Source organism: Chelonia mydas, chromosome 12, assembly GCF_015237465.2.
Source record: "Chelonia mydas isolate rCheMyd1 chromosome 12, rCheMyd1.pri.v2, whole genome shotgun sequence".
Classification (NCBI taxonomy): Eukaryota; Metazoa; Chordata; order Testudines; family Cheloniidae; genus Chelonia; species Chelonia mydas.
The window spans coordinates 11125719-11145578 of record NC_051252.2 but is presented as its reverse complement, the minus strand read 5'-3'; the positions used below and the strand labels follow the sequence as shown (position 1 = coordinate 11145578).

Sequence of the window (19860 nt, the reverse complement as noted above, 5' to 3'; positions counted from 1 at the left end):
TTGTGGCTCATGGTGTACGAGAGCTCCCAATGCGACACTGTGGCCAAAAGAGCTAATGCAATCCTTGTATGAACAAACAGAGGAATCTCAAGTAGGAGCAGAAAGGTTATTTACTTCTATATTTGACAGTGGTGCAACTACTGCTGGAATAGCATGCCCAGTTCTGATGCCCACAATTTTAAGAAAGATGTTGATAAATTAGAGAGGGTTCAGAGAAGAGCCACAGGAGTGATGAGGAAACTTGCCTTATACTGATAGACTAAAAGAACTTAATCTATTTATCTTAACAAAGAGAAGCTTAAGGGGTGACTTGATTACAGTCTGTAAGTATCTATGAGGGGAACAAATATTTAATAACAGGCTCTTCAGTCTAGCAGAGAAAGGTATATTGGGACAGTTCCATCCTTATGAAGCATTACTAGAACCCCTGGGGAAGAGGACAAAGAGGGATCTTGAGGAGTCCTCAGGGACCCTTTGAAAATCTCGGCCTGTAGTCCTGTCCTGGACCCAGGACTTCAGCCTTAAGAACTTCCCTATCTCTAACTCTAGTTTAAACTACAGAATAACAAGTCAGCCTCCCCTTTGCTTCAGAAGTAGGGGAGGAAATCCCCCTTCCACAGTAGTATGTCATCTGCCGGTGATATTCACTATTACACAGGGCAGATACAAATAGCCTGGCTGGAATTTTGGGATTTTTCTGACCATTAATATCATTCGTGAGTGCCCTAAATGGTTCCACACTGTCATCTAAAAGGGACACATTGTAAATAGGCTGAAGGTAAGGCCTATTGCGCAGGTCTAAGTATCCCCTTTGCACTGGGCATCCTGCCTGATCTAACAGATGAGGCTTGTTTTCCACTTGGAGTTTTTCCAAAGGACTAAAATTGTGGTGCTTTCTATTTTTCCTTCCTTAGTTTGTGGTGATAGTCAGTATTATAAACTTCAAACCTCTGACCTATGATGACTATACCTTCCCTTTCTGGGCAAATCGCATTGGCTGGGGAATAGCATTGTCTTCAATGATCCTTGTGCCTGCCTACATTATCTATAAATTTCTGAACGTGCGTGGGACCTTTAAAGAAGTAAGTGGAGTGCTAATAAAATGTCATGAAATGTTATGATGAAATGAATGTACTGGATTTGAGCTAACAGTTTGCTTCTCTAGCTCCCTAGACACATTCCTCGTTATGTGACCTTTCAGATCCAGCTTTCTAACTGGTTGGAATTACAAGCTGGATTTAATACACCCTATTCCAGTTTCTAGACAGAAATTAGTCTGCCAGAATGCCCCATTATAGTTCATAAAAGCATATTTTTTTGATATATGCACATTTTGAAGTTGAATTAATAGATTTTTCTCAACTGTAGCAACATATATAAATGCATGCCTTCAAATACAGCATCCAGAATAAAGAGTGGACCCATTCCAGTTGCTTTCCCTAGCCATCAATTTGGCCCATGATTCTCAACAGGAGTGCTGTGCATCTCTGAAAATCTGGGCACTTCATGAGGTGATTAAAAGAGATTAGGCCTTTCATCTGAAAATATGGTTCCAAATGTTTATTGTTGATATAGTTGATATTACAAAAAAGTTGGAGGGTGGGTCTTATAGATGGAGCTGGTGACATCATCTGTTTTGAAGGTTGCTTGACACTTCCCATTAATAGACCCTGTTTTCAGTTGCTTATAATGTTTTCATGCTGGGTGCCTACCTCAGGCTGAATAATCTTGGAAAACTTCAGCCAAAATAGAGGAGCCATTACCAAAAATGAAGTTGTGAAAAATACGTTCTATTTCCCTTATTAAAAAATTCTGGGGGAAATTTGAATCGCCCAAGAGCCCCCATGCTTTGGAGCAGGGACTTGGAATTTGGCAGGGGGTAGACTTTGTGTCAGGAACGTGCCTTTGGCTATCGCTATGAAAATCTGCTGAAATGTGGGCAAGTGATAAGCTTTGAAAAATTGTCGTTCACATGTGCTTAGTAAAGACTTCTGAAGGCTTGTCTACACAGAGCTATTGAGGGGCAGCTATCCAGGAATAGCAATTAAGCTTTAATATCTTTATCCAAATTAACTTTCAAGTAGACAAGTTGTTAGATTTTTGCAGCTAGATTCCCCAAAGATTCAGTCCACATTGGGATGCTCCAACCTGGGATTGAGCATATTGTTCCCTGCAATTGCAGCTCTGGGCTCCTGCAGGCTCTGCCAGGCACCTGAACTGAAAGCAGGGAGACCGTCTCTCCTGGACTCTCAATGACCCCCCCATGCTGGGCCCAGGCAGCTGCCTGATTTGAATGCAGGGGGGCGAGAGTAGGACCTGTGAAAGAGGAAAGGGGAGTAAATTGGGAAAAGGACAAGAGGGTGGTGCAAGACTGAGGGGGGGGGTAGGGAAGGGAAACTGGGAATGGGAGTTAGGTTGGGATGGAGATTGGGAGTGGCTAGGGAGGGAAATGGGGAGATACCAGAGCCAGTAGGTGAGTAAAGAGTGGACAATGAGTGGGGGCTGGGGGACACTGAGATTGGATGAGGAGCCTGGGAGGCAGATTGGAATAGATTATGTGGGGATTGGAAACATAGAATCATAGACTATCAGGATTGGAAGGGACCTCAGGAGGTCATCTAGTCCAACCCCCTGCTCAAAGCAGAACCAATCCCCAACTAAATCATCCCAGCCAGGGCTCTGTCAAGCCTGACCTTAAAAACCTCTCAGGAAGGAGATTCCACCACTTACCTAGGTAACCCATTCCAGTGCTTCACCACCCTCCTAGTGAAAAAGTTTTTCCTAATATCCGACCTAAAACCTCCCCCAATAGAAAGGCTCACGCCCCCCTTTGCAGCAGGTTTGTCTGGGATTTGAACCCCAGGCCCTTTCACACCCAAAGCAAGAATCATACCCTAGACCAAGGAGCCATTGCCTAATGTTGGCAAGTGTGTGTTTGGGGTAGCACTGGGAATTGCTGGGCAAGGGGATTGGTATGGGGAGTCCAGAGGGGTGAGACTAGGATTTGCTGGGCAATGAGATTGAGACTGAGATGAGGAGACAGGGGCAGGTTGGAGGGGATGGGACAAAAGGAATTCAAGCTTTGGGGGAAATGCACAGAAGAGGCTGTGCCCACTAGACAAACTCCCCTCTGCAGCCTTGAACGGAACCCAAGATTCCCATGTCTCACCATTCCTTTGCTGTCAGTAAATGTCTGTGAAACCCACTGGCAAATTGTCTCATCCCTCTCCAGTGTTGTTCAACAAAGAGGATGACAAGCTACTACTGCTATCAGTTACTCCATTAGTTCAAGTAGCAGAGGTCTGTGTGTTGGGTCTAAATGTTCCAACCCTGTTGATGTACCTTGTAGGTGTAAATATATCACATCATATGATGGATGTTGGTTTTTGTTTTATAGGTATTTTTAGGACCTATATCGTTTTATGTTATAGGAAATTACAGGCAAACTACATTAAAAGAATATCAGAGTTGCAAAGTCAAGCATTCAGAAGTTAGAAAATGCCAGAATTAAGATTGCCTTTGAAATCCTAATTTGGCCCTCTTTCAGGGCTGGATTAACTCTCCTGTGGGCCCGGGGCTATTAGATTTTGTGGGGCCCCTGTGGGTTTGGAGTGGGCTCAGGGCTGGGGCAGGGGATTGGGGTGCAGGACGGGGTGCAGCCCCAGATGGGGGGGTGGGCTCTGGGGTAGGGACAGGGAGTTGGGGTGCAGGAGGGGGTGTGGGTTGCAGGCTCCAGCTGGGAGGTGCTTACCTCGGGCAGCTCCTGGTTGGCAGCGCAACAGGGCTAAGGCAGGATCCCTGCCGGCCCTGGTGCTACTCTGCTCTGCCCCGCTAGGTGGCCGACATATCCAGCCCCTACGCAGAGGGGCCAGGCCACTCTGCACACGGCACTCTGCCCCTGCCCACAGGCGCCACCCTCGCAGCTCCCATTGGCTGCGGTACCCGGCCAATTGGAGCTGTGGAACCGGCACTGGGGACGGGGGCAGCATGCAGAGATTCACTGAATGCCCTTTGTCTAGGGGTTGCAGGGGGCTCGAGGACCTGTGTCTAGCCCACAGTACAGAGATTTGCCATGGGCTGGATGAAAAGAAGCAGTGGGCCACATCCTTAGCCCGAGGCCCTGGGCTGCAGCCCCTAAAGCCACTGCATTAATCCGGCCCTGTCCTCTTTTGCACATGCATTACAGTCTTAAATCACATGATCACATATTTTTTCCACGTGACCCCTGCCTCATTAACTTCCCAGGATGGACCTGTTCTGGAGAGGATATCTGTAGGGCCCTTGTTACATTTGTTACAGAAGTTGAAAGGTGTGTAGGGGACAGCGCTGAATGGGAATTTTTTGATGAAAGCTGGGATGTGGGACATGCATGTTGTTGGTCTGCCTGATTTGGAGTAGGGACTTGACCTCGGTCTTCCACATCACAGGTGATTATCCTAGACCCCCTAAAATCTTGGCTATTCTGGGGTGGGGAGGATCTCTCCCTCTCTCTCTCTTTCTCACGCACACACACATGTTTTTGTGAAAGTTCCCTGTGTTGTTTTGATATAGAATAAAAATATCGTAATGATGAGCACCACAGAAAAGCCCACGTGGAAATTAATAGTTCTATCTTCAGAGCAGGGTTTGACTAGCATGCAGTAAATAAGGCATGAGGCAACACACTGAACAATGAGGAGAAAACAGGATATTGAATAGCTGCTCATGAATTGAGCACCATCCGTCCTGTACATTGACTGAGGCAGGCATCCTGTGGCAAACTAGTATGTGGTCATGTAAGGAAAGACTATCAAATGCATACACAGAAAGGGGCTGAAGAAAGGTTCCATAGGTAACCCTAATTCTGACCTAATTTCCTAACTTCTGAGTGCTTGACTTTGCTACCTTAAAAATGTTCTTTTAACATACTGTTATTGTGTGTAATGTTAATCTAATGTGTTATTGTTCTGCTTAAGAGGAACCTGGTTTCTATGGTGAAAAAATACATCTAATTATTTTTTGTTACAATTTCACTGCTCTGTACTTGCCTCAAATTACCATTTCAAAATGACACAAGTTTAAGATTCACTGATCATATTAATTTTCTCATCACTGTCACTGGAAATTCTTATCCATGCTCCAAAGGAATCCACAAATAGGGCTTAGAAAGTAAAGCCACCTTTAGATCTGTTTTCAGCCCTTTAAAAATACCAAACGTACTCCGAAGACATTGAAATGTAATGTCGATTGTTTTATCTTCCTTATAGTCCAGTATTTTAAAACTCAGGCAAGCACAGTTTGAATACCATCTGGTTTATTGCAAACAGTCGGATTCCAATCATAGTATCTGCCCATAATCTGAAAAGATGCCTCTTGGTTTGTCAAAATTCAGACTGCCACGAAGAAGCATTTTATGGTTTCTTAGAAACAATTGATGATAGCCAACGATTACAACAGTTTTTCCTTTTTTCTCCCCAGCACATGACATGAACCCTTCATATTTTTCATGTGTTTTGCATGTGGATGTTCTATTGACCTCAGCAGAAGATTTGTGTGTGGAACAAGTGCAGAAAATGCACTGTGGGTCTGATGCAAAGTCTGCTGATGCCAATGGAAAGGTGCCAATTGACTTCAAAAGGTTTTGGATCAGGCCCTTTAGTTCAGGTAGAATTTAATTCTCTTTTAAATTGTTGTGCAAATAGAGTTGTCAGGTAGCCAGGCATATTATTATATAGTTCAATCTTTTATTTCTGAGCTTCAAATTCAAATAGTCTCCTAATATGTTAGGACAAGAGAAAGGTAAGAGATACAATGTCCTAGGCTCAACTGTGAGCCTTCTTGCATGCATGGGGAGTAAGAAGGAGTAGGATCCTTCTTATACCACTGTGCAGGCTACCTACAGTATAAGCATGGAGAAGACAGCGAGCACTGCTGGTTGGCTATTCCTTCTCCTGCTCAGATGGATGAGAGTGGGCAGGGAGCAGATGAAGATTTGACTCCACCCCCCAACACACCAGGTTAATTAGCAGAACCAGTGCAAACAAGGAGCCAGGAACCTGGCTGAGGCCCTCTGAGTTACAATCTGATTCCTGCACTGCCTTTTACTCCTGTTGGTTTGTAGGGTTACAATCCAGCCCTGTGCAATAAGTGTTCTGCAAAACCTTTGGCTTTCATTTCACTGGGGTTTGTGCAAACCCTTTATTTTGTTCAGTTCTCTTGGATTTGCAAATCCCTTTCAAGCGACACACAAAACCTCACTCTAGCCCACTGAGTTTCACGTGCTTGCACAGTCTGATGACACAAAACTATAGGACAAGCTCAGGTTTGCTCACAAACAAACCTTAGCAATACCCAAAACTAAAAGGGCTGCAATAGAGGGAACCTACAATAGTGCACGCTCCTGGAGGCATGCACAATGCCCATAGAAGTGCATACCAGAGCAACATTTGTGTGTGCTCCCAAATGACACTACAACCTAGGCTTTGTGGATAATATGGAGGGGTACCCTTCCATGCACCTTTCTTCACCTGTTTGCATTGTTACTAGCCTCCAGCAATCCTTGCATTCAGGGAGTTCAAGGGCTGTGATGCTGAGTAGCTCCTGGGACCCTTTTCCCATGCTGGCGGTGACCAGCTAAAATTTAGCGTAAACATTCTGCTGTTGCTGTAGGATTAGGACTACCATCAAGAAGCTTATAAATTTATAATACACTTTGGTCTCTCAATGATTAGGTCCTCTCTGGGCTCAATGATATGAAAAATTAAGTCACTGATTTGTATAAAACTCACACTATCTCCCTGTAAACCCAGGGATAGCATCCCCTATCTGCAGATCTAACATGGCTAACTTTCTTTCCTGTGTGCCTCCACTCTTGTTTAGAGACTAGCTTACTGCATCACACCTGAGAACGAACACCATCTTGTGGCACAAGGGAACGTGAGGCAGTTTAAGGTGTGTATTCCTTTTCCCTACCTCCCTGCCCGCTCCCTTATCCTTTGCACCCTTAGCAAGCTTGATTGGCAAATGAAAGCGGGTTTGTTTCCTTTCTGCCTTTTTGCCAGTATGTTGCTTTATGGGTGGGAAAATGCCATGGGCATTGGCCTTGTAGGACTTTTGGTACCTATCTTTTACCATTTTAACAATATGACCCTATAGAGTCCATGAGGTTATCCCACAGCACATCTAGTTCCAAGCATTTTTGTTCATGTGTGATCATGGTGAGATCTCATCAAAGGACATCTTGGCAAGGATCGATCCCAGACTATCGTGCAGTTTTTAAAAAATAAAGTATTATGAGATGCTTCTTCCCTCACAGAAGTTATTTCATAGGGATCTGGATTGATGGTTTCTACCTCTAACTCCAAATATGTGTCACCAGTCATGACAAAGAGACAAGCAAATATCCTGTGACAAGAACTCACTTACTAAATGGTCATGCTGAGATAACCCAATACTGAGATGTAATAGGTTTCCCCCATATGCTTACAGGTTAAATGTGTTCCTTGTTTTGCATGGATGGTCTTCAAGCAACCATGTCAAATATGCCTTCGACTTAGCAAATAAAATGAGACTGTTGAAAAATGCTTTCCTACGAGTGAGAAAGGATACAAATAGCCCATTCTGCACTGTTATCAACATTCATATTGTATCATTTTTTGCCTTCATGGTTAAAAGTAACTCAGAATTATGTACAATAGCTCAAAACTTGCATTGCTGATTCAGACGTTGGTCATGAAAAATAATGTGAAAATTTGGCTCTTTGCATTTAGTTGGAAACAAAAGCAAGAAATTGAATAGGCAAAACCCTCGCTATATATGAAAGAGAATTCTTTCTATATATTTTAGAGGGATATAGTATAGATAGCTTCCCTTCTATTTTAATGCCTCAGATGTAAGTGATTATGGCTCAAGTTTTCAAATGTGTGTGTTTCCATCTTTTCGCTGTAATTACTGCTCATGAACATGCAGACATGGGTTCTACGCACACATTTCTGCACCACTCTGAACACGTGAACCCAAATACATAACGGTAGAACATCTCTTTTCAGCAGTTTTGGATTTAAATTATGGAGGTTGGGAAAATATACAAAAAGTAGAAAGGCATAATTTGAAAAAAGCAGGAGCGAGTCTCTGCCAATGGAGTTCTTGGATGCTGTGTCAATCACTGAAGCCTGTGTATTGACTTAAGTTACTGTTTCCAAATAGCCAGCATCAGTAGCAGAAAACCATCATGATTGTTGGACGTTTATCTCGTTTAAGCATCTTAACAAAACATTAAGCAGTGTGCCTATCTTATGATGCAGCTAGTATCTTAGTTAGGGGTTTCCCTAATGTCCAATTGTTGTGCATTTTAAAACTGTCAGATTATTAAATGATCGCTGTATCAGATAAACTGGTTGTTAATAGAAACTGGGATTCCTTTTGAAAATAATACTGGTAGTAAATTTTTCCTGCTTTTCTGTAATTCAGGATTTGTCATCTCCTGTATTTCATACTTACTCTCATCACTATCATTTAAATCAATAATATATTATCAAATAAATAATGGCTTCTGTTTCCTTTCAGCTTCAACACTGGCTATCAATATGACAACTGACAGGTTGAGGAAAAAGCCAATACATTAAACTAAACTGGGAATAAACGAAAAGTCAAGTTCAAAGCTCTCTTGATTGTGCTTGGACCAGGCTGGCTCAGAGCTCAACTACTGAGGGAAGACAGCTTCTGCTCTCTGTTTTCAATGCCTCCTTTCTATTACTTGGTTTCAAATGAACTTACAGACTGGTTTTCCGTTTCCTTATATCTTTCAGTGCCATAAAATCCATAAGTGACCAAATTTGTGAGCTTTGATAGAGATAGAAGTGGAGGAGGGAGCAGAAAATTCAGCATTAATTAAAGAAACTCTTGTCTTGGAGAAATAAATAAAAAACATAATTCCTTTAAAAATTCCTGCCACCTCATTGTTTAGAGACCAACTATATACACAGAGATGGATGCATCTCAATTATGAGACAAGAGTGACTTTAAGTGCACATTCATGTCATTTGCTTTCTTTCAATACTATCCTTTGGGATATAATTTTGCATCCTTCTGAAGTGAAGACTCGGTGCTTCATTTTCAGTGGTTTGTTATTAGTCTCTTCTCTTGGTGAAGAAGGTTGTCTTTGCTGTGTATGTCTGTGCCATTTTCTGTGCAGTTGAACTATACACACCGAAAAGTAACAGGGATGGAATTAAATTCCTATTGTTGTGGCTATTGAGTACAGAAAGTAGTTTAACAATACGCTGTACTTAACAATGCAAACATATTCCTTTTTGTCAGCTATTAAAATGGCTTTATCTATCACATGATCCATATTCTACAGATGTTGAGTTAAGCACCAAAAATATTTACAAGTAGTCAGATTTTCCTTCTACATTCTGTTATATTGTGTGACAAAGAATGTACAGTATATATAAATATATAGGAACAGAGACAATGATTTTTAGAATAAGCCACTCTATCCAGTGGCACCAAAATATCAAATGTTGGCTTTGTGCAAGTGCACTATTATTATAAATGTCCTCTAGGTTCAACTGCCAGAGCGTTTTAAGAGTTGTGTACAACATCTTGGATGGAGGGGTCTTCTAGGCATAATTCAATTATCTAGGCCTACTCCCTCCCTTGTGTATTTCAAGCAGCTTTATGCCAGCTAGAAAATACAGAGCAATCTTAGTGTGATTGGGTGCTGTTCTGTATGGTCACTGTTTTAAAGTCATATCTTCCCAGTGATCACTAGGTTGCAGTAACTGTGAATTACTTACTACAAGAACTATTCTAAATTTTAGAGACAGCAGGTTCTCAGTTGAATCTAGTCTGGAGTTAGAGCCTTAATGCTGAATTTCTTTGCCTTTATATGTTCAATTCAGTTTCTTAATGGTTTTTTAAATATATGTAGTGTTTCCTATTTTAATGGTTATTTATATTTTTTTTAATTCTTAATTTTTTATAATACCATCCTGGAAGTCTGAAAATAAAAGTTTTCCCTATTGATTTTGTCCTTCTCCATTTAACAACCATTGACTTCCTTCCAACCCCCAATGTTTCTAATAGAATTGAAATATATCTACTTCTCTTTTTTACTTTATCCTTTATGCCCAAGGCGTGATTGAAAAGCCAGAAATATTTAACAGTTCTTAAAAATAGCTTCTCTTCTATTTTCAGTGTCTAAGTGACAGAATATTGTCATTGTCTTCTTTTTTTCTTCTTCAAAACACAGTGTTTTAAACCCAAAGGGCATTGTCAGCTTTTTACCCAGGCTAATGGACAGTAACCTGGTAGGACAGCTATTGTAATTTATATACAAAAATCAAGGAGTTTAAAATGTTAAAATTAAAGTACTGTAATTACCTAAGAGTCCAAACAACATCTTCTATAAAGAGGAAAATAAGTTTAGGATTCTTTTTTAAATGGTCATTATATAGTCACTCTAATCAACGTTGCTGCTTAAAATTATGCTGGGGACCTTATTTTGTAGATATAAATCTTACTTTGAGAATGGTATAGCTTGCACAATCACTGTTCTGAGGTCACCCAAAAGCTTCTCAGAACGGTTATGGCTATCAAATTGAGAAATACTAGGGGACTGTTAAATGTGCCAATCTTCATGTGTCATCACGTCATATTCCTTTAGATCTGCCCATAAATGGTAAACTTGCAGGCTAACAACCTACAGCAAAGTTTATTTGTGAAAATCTGTCAGTGTAGAGTGAAATGGCTGCAGATGGAATGCTCTCACACCAGCATGCCGTTCTGAAGCCTGTGTGGTTTCCCTTCTTCTATCTAAGGGCTTGTCTGCACTGGCAATTTACAGCGCTGCAACTTCCTCGCTTGGGGTGTGTGAAAAAACACCCCCCCTGAGCACAGTGAGTTTCAGCGCTGTAAAGTGCCAGTGTAAACAGTGCCCCAGCGCTGGGTGGTTTTTTTAGAGCGCTGGGAGAGCTCACTCCCAGCGCTCTGCTGTGACTACACAAGCCACGTGAAAATGCTGCCAGTGTAGACTAGCCCTAAGGGACGTTGGCGCTTGCTCCAACCAGCATGTAAGGGGCCTGATCCTGCAAATACTCACGGGGTTCTTACTACTGTCCTAGTAGTAGTTCTTACTACTGTGAGTAGTTTCCACTGGTGGCTATGCCCAAGGCTAGGGTGATAACTCATTACATTATTATTGATTTGTATTGTGGTAGCACTGCTCTGCACTGTACAAACACAGAACAAGAAAATGGTCCCTGTCCAAAGAGCTTACAATCTAAGGGCTCGTCTACACTTGAAATGTTACAGTGGCACAACTGCATCAGTGTAGACATTCCCTATGCTGACATGAGGGTTCTCTCCTCGGCATAGGTACTCTACCTCCTGGAGGCGGTAGCTAGGTCCTAGCACTGTCTACACCGGGGGTTAGGTCAGTTTAACTATGTTGCACAGGGGGGTGGATTTTTCACACCTCTGAGTGACATAACTGGGTTGACCTAACTTTTTAGTATTGACCAGGCCTAAGTATAAGACAAGAAATAATAGGTGGAGCTGAGGGACAGAGGAATTCTGTTGTTAATGGGACAACTCAGGATAGTAAAGCTTACATGATTGGTCCTTATTTCAGAGTGTCAGCCAGAAGGAGTCTCTCACAATTATTACAAGGCACTTCCTCTGCCCCAGAGATGTAAAATGTTGTTCCCTGATTCTCCATTAAATGAGGGAGCAAGATGAGTCACTTTATCACATCCCTGGATGACAGAAAAGTATGTTGCTATTAGATGCGACCGCAGGGCCTGCTGAGTAATTAAAATACTTTCAAGGAAGCCATGCCTGATTGTGTGAACAATGTGCTAAAGACTCACTCTGTACTTTGTAAGGCAATATGGACAATATGTCCATCAAAGCAGCATCAGTCAGGAATTAGAGAGATTTGGTGCCATATCCTGCTCCTTTCAGGTACCATCTCCTCAGTATGTTCCTGTGTCTCACTGGGGAAAGTAGCAAATGCCTCACACAGAGTCAGCTTCTTTAGGCTTCAACCACAGCCTTTATGAAAGATTGCTCAGGCAAAGCAGGCTCACAACCTCTGTGAGATGGCTCAGCTAAATGGCTCCCATCATAGCAGAACCAGTGTGTCTGACACCTCCAGCCAAGCAGTAACTCACTATTTCTGTCCCCACACACAGATGCCTGTTTGAGAGAGCAGACCTCCCCATGCCTTAGAGCGGTCCCTAAGACCCATTTCTGGTAAGGAGGCACTGGACACTGGAGAGAAAGAGTCCATCCAACTCCACTACATGCTTACTTAGGGATAGGCAGAGTCTCATAAATCTCAGGATTAGCAAAGCGAACGCCCCTTTACGCTATCCCTTGTCACAGCTCAGTAATTCCAGGGACCTCTTTGCAACCCCTGCAGAAGAATAAAAATTCCTCCCCCTCCTACCTCCTAGAAACAGACTCCCTCAGAAGAGGCATATGGCTCCAAGCTCAAACCTCTGTCACTTCACTTTCTTTAGAAGCCCCCCGACCCCCCCTTATCTTCCCCCACAGATCCCAAACTCTGAAGATACGCCCCCAACACACACACAAAGTCCCTAATAGAATAAGAGATGGCCTGGTAACCCATTTTCTGATAGAGGAAAGTGTTGGAAAAGGCCCTGCTCGTTTGCACCCCCAGACACAGCGTTCTCTCTCCCTAAAAATGTGCTTGCTAGTTCTGTAGATTGGTGAGCCAGTGCGGACACTCACCTTGGTCTGAGGGACAGGGTGAAGTGACTATTGTAGGGAGCATAGTGTAGGGCTAAGCAGGTTTATTTGACAGCTTTGGAAGTCACTGTATGTCTACTCTGCAAAAAAGGTGAGTTCTTAACTCAGGTTAGCTTGACTGCATCAGCTAACAAAGGTTAAAATAGCAGCGAAGGGACTGCAGCTCAACTTTTCAACCCCATCCTCCCATATAATCTTTAACTCAAGCGGCTAAAATGAGTTACAAGCCAATTTGCTGTGTCTTTGTTGCTATTTTAACCCAAGTTACCTAACATGTGTTAGCTAATCCAAGTTAAAATCACACCTATTTTTTTGTGTGCTCTATGGCTTGTTTCAGGAAGTCTTGTTTCGGGGCCAGCAAGGAAAGGGGCTCAGTGTCATGTCTCCTGCGCCTAGGTAGTCCTTCCCGGCCTGACTGCCACTGAAATTAGAGCTGCGCAAAATTTTTCATACAAAACTTTTTTTCTGAGAAAGTCAGAAATTTGATGACCTCCCAAACATTTTGCAAATTCATCACTGTTTCCCTGAAATATTCTGAAATTCAGTCTGACTTGTTTGATACAAAATATTTCAATTTTTTGGTTCCAAACTACATTTCATTTCAAAATTTCTTTTAATTTTATTTAAAAACAATAAAAAATGGTTGAAAATGATCAAAATCAATAGGAAACATTTCTCTGTGTTGAAATTAAACATTTCATTTGACTCTAAACTCTTTTTTTCCAATTTTTTGGAATTGCCAGCAACCAAAAAAATCCATTATTTGCCCAGCTCTAACTGCAGTTTACGACCTAGCCATGATCCACACTGTCTCACCAAGCCACAGAAAACCAACTAGCAGGTAAGAAGAGACCTTGCTTTTCCTTCATGTTCTTTTACTGTAGCTCAGCAGTAGTGCTATGAGGTTTCCAAATATCTGCAGTTTTCCACCACTTCATGGTTGAAACCTAGATTTCTAATGGAAATATAGTGAGCCGTTAAAGTCAGTAATCCAGAAAGTACCAGTGTGATTTAATGCTTGGCCTCTGTTTGAACCACTGCAGCGCTCTAGCTTGCCTTCTGTCATGTCCTGGGGCATACACATTGGCAACACTTGAAAGGTATTTTACCATAGTGAGCAATTATGCAGGAAATCTAGGATAAATATAAAGTAAAGGGGGAGAAACACTTGGCCGTTTATTGTACGTGTGCGGCAATTGCCCGTGTGATGCATGTTGTATGTAATTTTCCCAGAGGAAGCTTCCTGTTGTTGACCTTTTTCCACAGTAAGATGAAACATCGATAAAACAGCCACATTCAAACATCTAGTATATACATTTCCCTTCTTACATTATTGTTTAGAAGTGAGTTTAATTTATTTTTTCCACAACCTGATAAGAAAAATGGCACGCAGAAAACAATTTCATTTTTCAAACAGTTTTCATAATCCAAAAAAGTTGTTCATTTAACATTAATTTGGGTTCAGATGGAATGCATAAGACAGGCACAAAAACTACATTTGTTTTTGCTGGGTGTTTTGAATGTTGGCTTATTGTATATCTTGAAGTCTTATCAAACGTTTCCTTAAACACAGGGAATAGATTTAATGAATCGACTCAGAAACATAGACCAAGAATTTCTGACATGACTAGTGATTTTTTGCCGTCTCATTTGGGTTGAGACATTTTAAAATTAAGTTAGGATCTGATAAAGTGTCTCAAACTGGGCCCCCAAAATCATTGATTTTGTTTTAGACTCTTGGCCACAACACAGGAAGAGGCAGATTTTATAATAAAAATCCTTGAAGATTTTCATCCAAAGGAAAAAGTCTTTGCACGCTGTATTGATTAGCATTACTCATACTATAACCTATGACAGCTATTCAGTTAGAAGTCAAGCTACTGGGGACTGTAGAATGAAGTTATTGCTGTTTGAACACACTCTGTTCAGAAGAAGGGGGGTAAAAATGACCTACATCTCCTGGAGCTGCCTCTGCAGGGCTGGCCCCTCTGCCTTAAGGGCTTCATCAACAGAATGAGGGCTGTTCTAAATAACAGCGGCTAACAGCCCCAAGGAGCTGAATCTGAAGCAGAGGATCAGTGCAGTGCTTGGGCATCCAGGCCATTGCCCTCTTTTCTCTGCCACACTGGCAATAAAAAGGATGCCTAGGAATGGTATAAAAGCTCCTACTTACCTGTGCTCTGTGTCAAAGGATCACCCTTAGACTGAGATCATAGAATCCTAGAAGATTAGGGTTGGAAGAGACCTCAAGAGGTCATCTAGTCCAACCCCCTGCTCAAAGCATTGATGAGTATCCAAGCATTGGCTGCACCAGATTATAACAGCAGAGCAGTGCAAAGTGGTTGCAGAATCTGGTTCTCTGGCCGTTAATTTATGGCAAATAAAAAAACCCCTAGAGTTAAACTCAAAGCAGGTCTACACTACAGTGGAGATCAACGCTCTGAGATCGATCCACCAGTGGTCGATTTAGCGGGTCTAATAAAGACCTGCCAAATCAACTGCATATCGTTTTCCAGTTGACCTGTGTACTCTACTCCCGATGAGAAGAGTAAGGTAAATCGAAGGGAGATTTTCTCCCAGCGACCCCCCGTGGTGTAGATCCCACGGTAACTCAACCTAAGGTATGTAGCTGGAGTTGCGTAGCGTAGATCGATTTACCATGGTAGTGTAGACATAGCCTCAGTTAGTCCTTTGACCCTTCCCCCCAACACTTTATTCCTCTTTGTTTGGCAAATGAGCATATTCTAATGAAAAGCTTCTACCTGGAAGGAATCTAAAAAAGTCCATGTGAGGGGGGCGGGGATTTCTGTGTTAGAGAATTGAGTCCTCAATATATTTTTGCAGTCACATTTTTTAATTCCAATCTAGGTGTTGGAACCCAGCGCTTTGCACTGTACTACAATGAGTTGTTGTTCTGGTTTGTTTTTTTCCTAACCAATATTCTTGGGAGGCAAGGTTTTGCTGAGGTAGGGATAATGTTAGTCAATAAGACCAACCATGTGTGCACATGTTCTTTAGCTTTGATGAAAAATGCAATTAGCATGTTTCTGCAATGCCCTGAAAGGCCTATTCTGAGAGGGACCTAACCCCCATGTATAGCTGGGGATTTTTTAATTATTATTATTTAGACAAAAAATGTTTCTGAACCTGGTTCTCCCACTCACAATGCAAGAAGGTCACATGACTGGGGTAGACCACCTAGGACTTTTGATCTTTGTATCACAATTGGCTCAGTATATTGATCTGAAAGTGAACGGGGAAAAAGGTAAAATACCCGGATAAAGGGAGAAGCAAGAACAGGCACTTCCTTCATCTAAACCTCCGAACTTTTGTGAACAGAAGCTGTCAACTTGCTTTTTACGTTGGCGCTAAACCAAGTTGATGTGATTCAGGAAACTTGTGGATGTCAACATTAATAAAGGTAGATTATTACTGAGCAACTTTTCAATGTATTAGACATAAGATTATTATCTATAATTTCAGTGTCAGTATTTTCTAGCAAAACTCATTTTCTTGAACAGAAAAAATTACTATGGCAAATACAAGGGAAAAAATTGAATGAGAATTGAAAGAAATTATTCATTTTCACTTCCAAGGACATCACTGGTGAGGAGGAATATTCTAATATCTATTGTCTGACAAAATATTCCAGAAGAGAGACATATTCTGTGTCACACTAGCAAAGAGAGGGCACTTTATCAATTCTGCTGATGTGAAAAGTTTGTCTAAACTATGTGAAAGAAGTGGTGTAGCTCTATTTTAAAACTGGGCAGTGCCATTTGGCAGCAGTATTGGAGACATCGGTAGAATTTTGGGTGAGACAAAGAAGCTAACAGGATACTTGTATCTGCAAGTATCCTGTCCACTCTGGTGTTTTTCAGTGCCATTAAGATGGGACCTCTCTTCTACACCAGGAATCCAACTTTTGGATATTGACATGGATTTTTCTCATCTTAGCATCTGATGGACTAGAATGTGCCCTTTAGTCCCCTCGTCACACAGTATCACGTAGTGACCCCAACAAGAGGTGGAGTAGCAGTAACTAACTGTGTTGATAAGCAGCAACACAGAGAATCTGTAGCAGTTTTTTAGTAACTTCTTATGTTACCATGATCTGAAATGAAACAGTTCTTGTGTGCTACACTCTCGTGAGTGCTACTTACTGCTTGTTGCAGATCATGTACATGTCAAGATGATGTGGTTCCTTCTGCAGGACCAAAAATGTGAATGCCCTCTGCTTATCTTTAAGCCTCTGCCCCAAATTTCATTCACTCCAGAAAACATTTCAAAGGTGGATAACTATACAGCCCAGCGTACATCTTTTGATGCCTAGGAGTTTTTGCAGGAAAAGGCATCTTCAGTACAAACATGTGGAGTATGATCATTAGGGACCGAAGCTGTAGGTTTTATGCACTCAGGTCATTTTCAAATTATTCACCAAAGCACACAAACTTCTAAGAGTGGCAAGTTCATGTAAACATAGGGCCATGTCCTCGGTTCTATGATACTCTGCATAGTTGCATTGTTCATCCCCTGAGGATGTGGGCATGCTATCAGAATCAGAAGACCACCTCTGGATGCTCTCCATTGGAATTCTTTAACTATGTCCATCAGACATTTATCATTTGGGCTACTGGAGAGAACTAGGCTACAGGTAAATAAAATGTCAGCCTGCATAAGAATTTTCCATGTGTTTTAGTTAAGTGACAACTTACAATAAGGGGATTTTTTTGTTTGTTTGTTCCCCACTCCCCCACCCCCAGTACCAAAAGCAAACTTATTTAGTCACATAGCAATCATTATTTGAAGAAATTGATATAGAGGGGAGAAGCAGACAGAGAAATTCAGGAGAACTAAATGACCAAATGTAGTGTAGAACAATGAATGTTTTCAATTATACTGACCTCCTTTGTAAAGTGCTTTGAGATCTACTGAAGAAAAATGCTGTGTCTGATCTAGGTAATTTTAATAGGACTGATTCAAAGCCCAGTGAATTCATTGGAGGCATTCCTGTGTACTTCAGTAGGTTTTGGATCGGCCCCTATGTGAAACATTTTTTAAAGTCTTTCAGTCCTACCCTACAGTCTTCACATAGGTAAAATTTCTATTAGCATCAGCTTTGACATTGAGATCAGCTGACCTCTTGCTTAAGTACTGATTGCAAGACCGTGCCACTTGTATATTTGTTTTCTTTTGTAAAAAGGTGCTTACTTTTCCTCTTTTACTGCAACTTTAAATGGTTCTTTGATTGCTAGATTTCTTTAACAGGGTAACATGCAAAAATGCAGTGAACTCAGAAAATCACTAAGCATTAAGTTGTCTCTGTTTAAATGTGTCATGTTGTTTCTTGATCACTGCCAAGACAGTGTTAAATTTGCAGGTGACCTGCATTTATCATTTATTATGTTGCACCCTCTCTATGAGCCTATTTGTGAGAGCTTAACATTTGTGCACTTAGGGGAAATATTATTTACTAAGGGAGTTTTTCCAAATACTGCATTTTAAAAGTAACTTATCAAGGTTTGCCTTACAAATGAAAGCTTTATAGTGAGCATTTACTTGGTTTACACAAATGTTTTACTTAATTTGTAATGCCTTTTTATAGCAGTGATTAGAATTTATCTAAAATAAGGGTACCTCTGTATATGAATATTTTAATATTTTTACCTGTTTTTTTTTATTTTTAACAAAATGTAAATGTATATTGTAAGGCGAGAAATTGAGCTTTTGTGTTTTCACGTAGGACCTGTTTCTCCATTATAAGTCTATGTCAGGGGTGGCCAACCTGTGGCTCCGGGGCCACATGGGGCTCTTCAGAAGTTAATATGCGGCTCCTTGTATAGGCATCGACTCCAGGGCTGGAACTACAGGTGCCAACTTTCCAATGTGCCGGGGGGCGGGGGTGCTCACTGCTCAATCCCTGGCTCTGCCACAGGCCCTGCCCTCACTCCACCCCTTCCCACCCCCCTCCCCTGAGCTGACAGTGCCCTCGCTCCTTCCCCTCCCCCCCAGAGCCTCCTGCACACCACGAAACAACTGATCGGGAGATGAGAGGAGGGAGGGGGAGGCGCTGATCGGCAGGGCTGCCAGTGAGGGAGAAGCTGATGGGGGGCTGCTGACGTATTACTGTGGCTCTTTTGGCAATGTACATTGGTAAATTCTGGCTCCTTCCCCGGTTCAGGCTGGCCACCCCTGGTCTGTGTAATCAGCCAGTCTAGTTCTACAGTATGTTGGCCTTTTGATTATAAATGTAAATGTGATAAAGGAGAATAAAGCATTGTTTGCTACAGCTAATGTGCACTGTAGAACAATATTCTCCAAAACTGCCTTAATTTCATAAAAGGAAGTCATGCATTTGTAGTCTATATTCTGAAGAACCAGTGAGAGCATATTTTTGCCTGTAATTTTGTTTTGTTATGGAGAACTGTACTTTAAATAAAATAAACTAGTGTCTAATATAGATCCATATTCAAATCAAGAAATACTATTTAATTGCCAAAAAAAAATGTCATAGGAGTTGACAATTTACCAGTAATTAAACCTTCTCCAAAGTATCCCAGCGGCCTCAAATGTTTGAATAATGCCACTAAACTTTCACATCTACTTCCATGAGTTTGTACGATCTGCAGATACCTTTTCCAACCATTTCATTTCTGTAAATCATACATTAACACCTTTCGATGTCGGGAAAGAAACAACATTTCAATTTCATTTTTCAAAAAAACAAGGACATAGCTACATACGTATGTAACCAGAAACAACTACATTTCTTATAAATATGGGTGTACGTGTGATAGGTGCGCTGGTTAACTATGTTAAAAATGTTGATAAAGTTGGTGAATGTAAAGTATTTGTCCTCATTCTTCTGTCCTTCTGTGATCAGTGTAAATAAGAACTGTTTTAAGATGTGCACCATAAATGTAATAGATTATTTCAATATTGTGTACAAAGTATTATTTAAATGAATAAACATCTGACAAATATGCACATACAAAAACAGACAATAAACAATAAAGAGTATCTTCTGTATCAACAATTTAGTTATGGTAATATTGCATGCAGTGTGAACGGAGTTAAGATGTCCAAATTGTTCAGAATGCATAA

The 19860-nt window shown here is 41.3% G+C and overlaps 1 protein-coding gene across 1 annotated transcript in view; it reads left to right on the top strand.

The window, feature by feature from the left end:
- SLC6A2 (solute carrier family 6 member 2) overlaps positions 1 to 19464 on the top strand; it is a 114029-nt gene extending 94565 nt beyond the window's left edge. The window contains exons 13-15 of the mRNA XM_027829689.3: positions 915 to 1082; positions 6859 to 6930; positions 8545 to 19464. Of these exons, the coding sequence (XP_027685490.2) occupies positions 915 to 1082; positions 6859 to 6930; positions 8545 to 8568 (264 nt within the window). The 3' untranslated portion in view covers positions 8569 to 19464. The remainder of the gene's footprint in view (positions 1 to 914; positions 1083 to 6858; positions 6931 to 8544) is intronic.
- Positions 19465 to 19860: the final 396 nt, after the last annotated feature.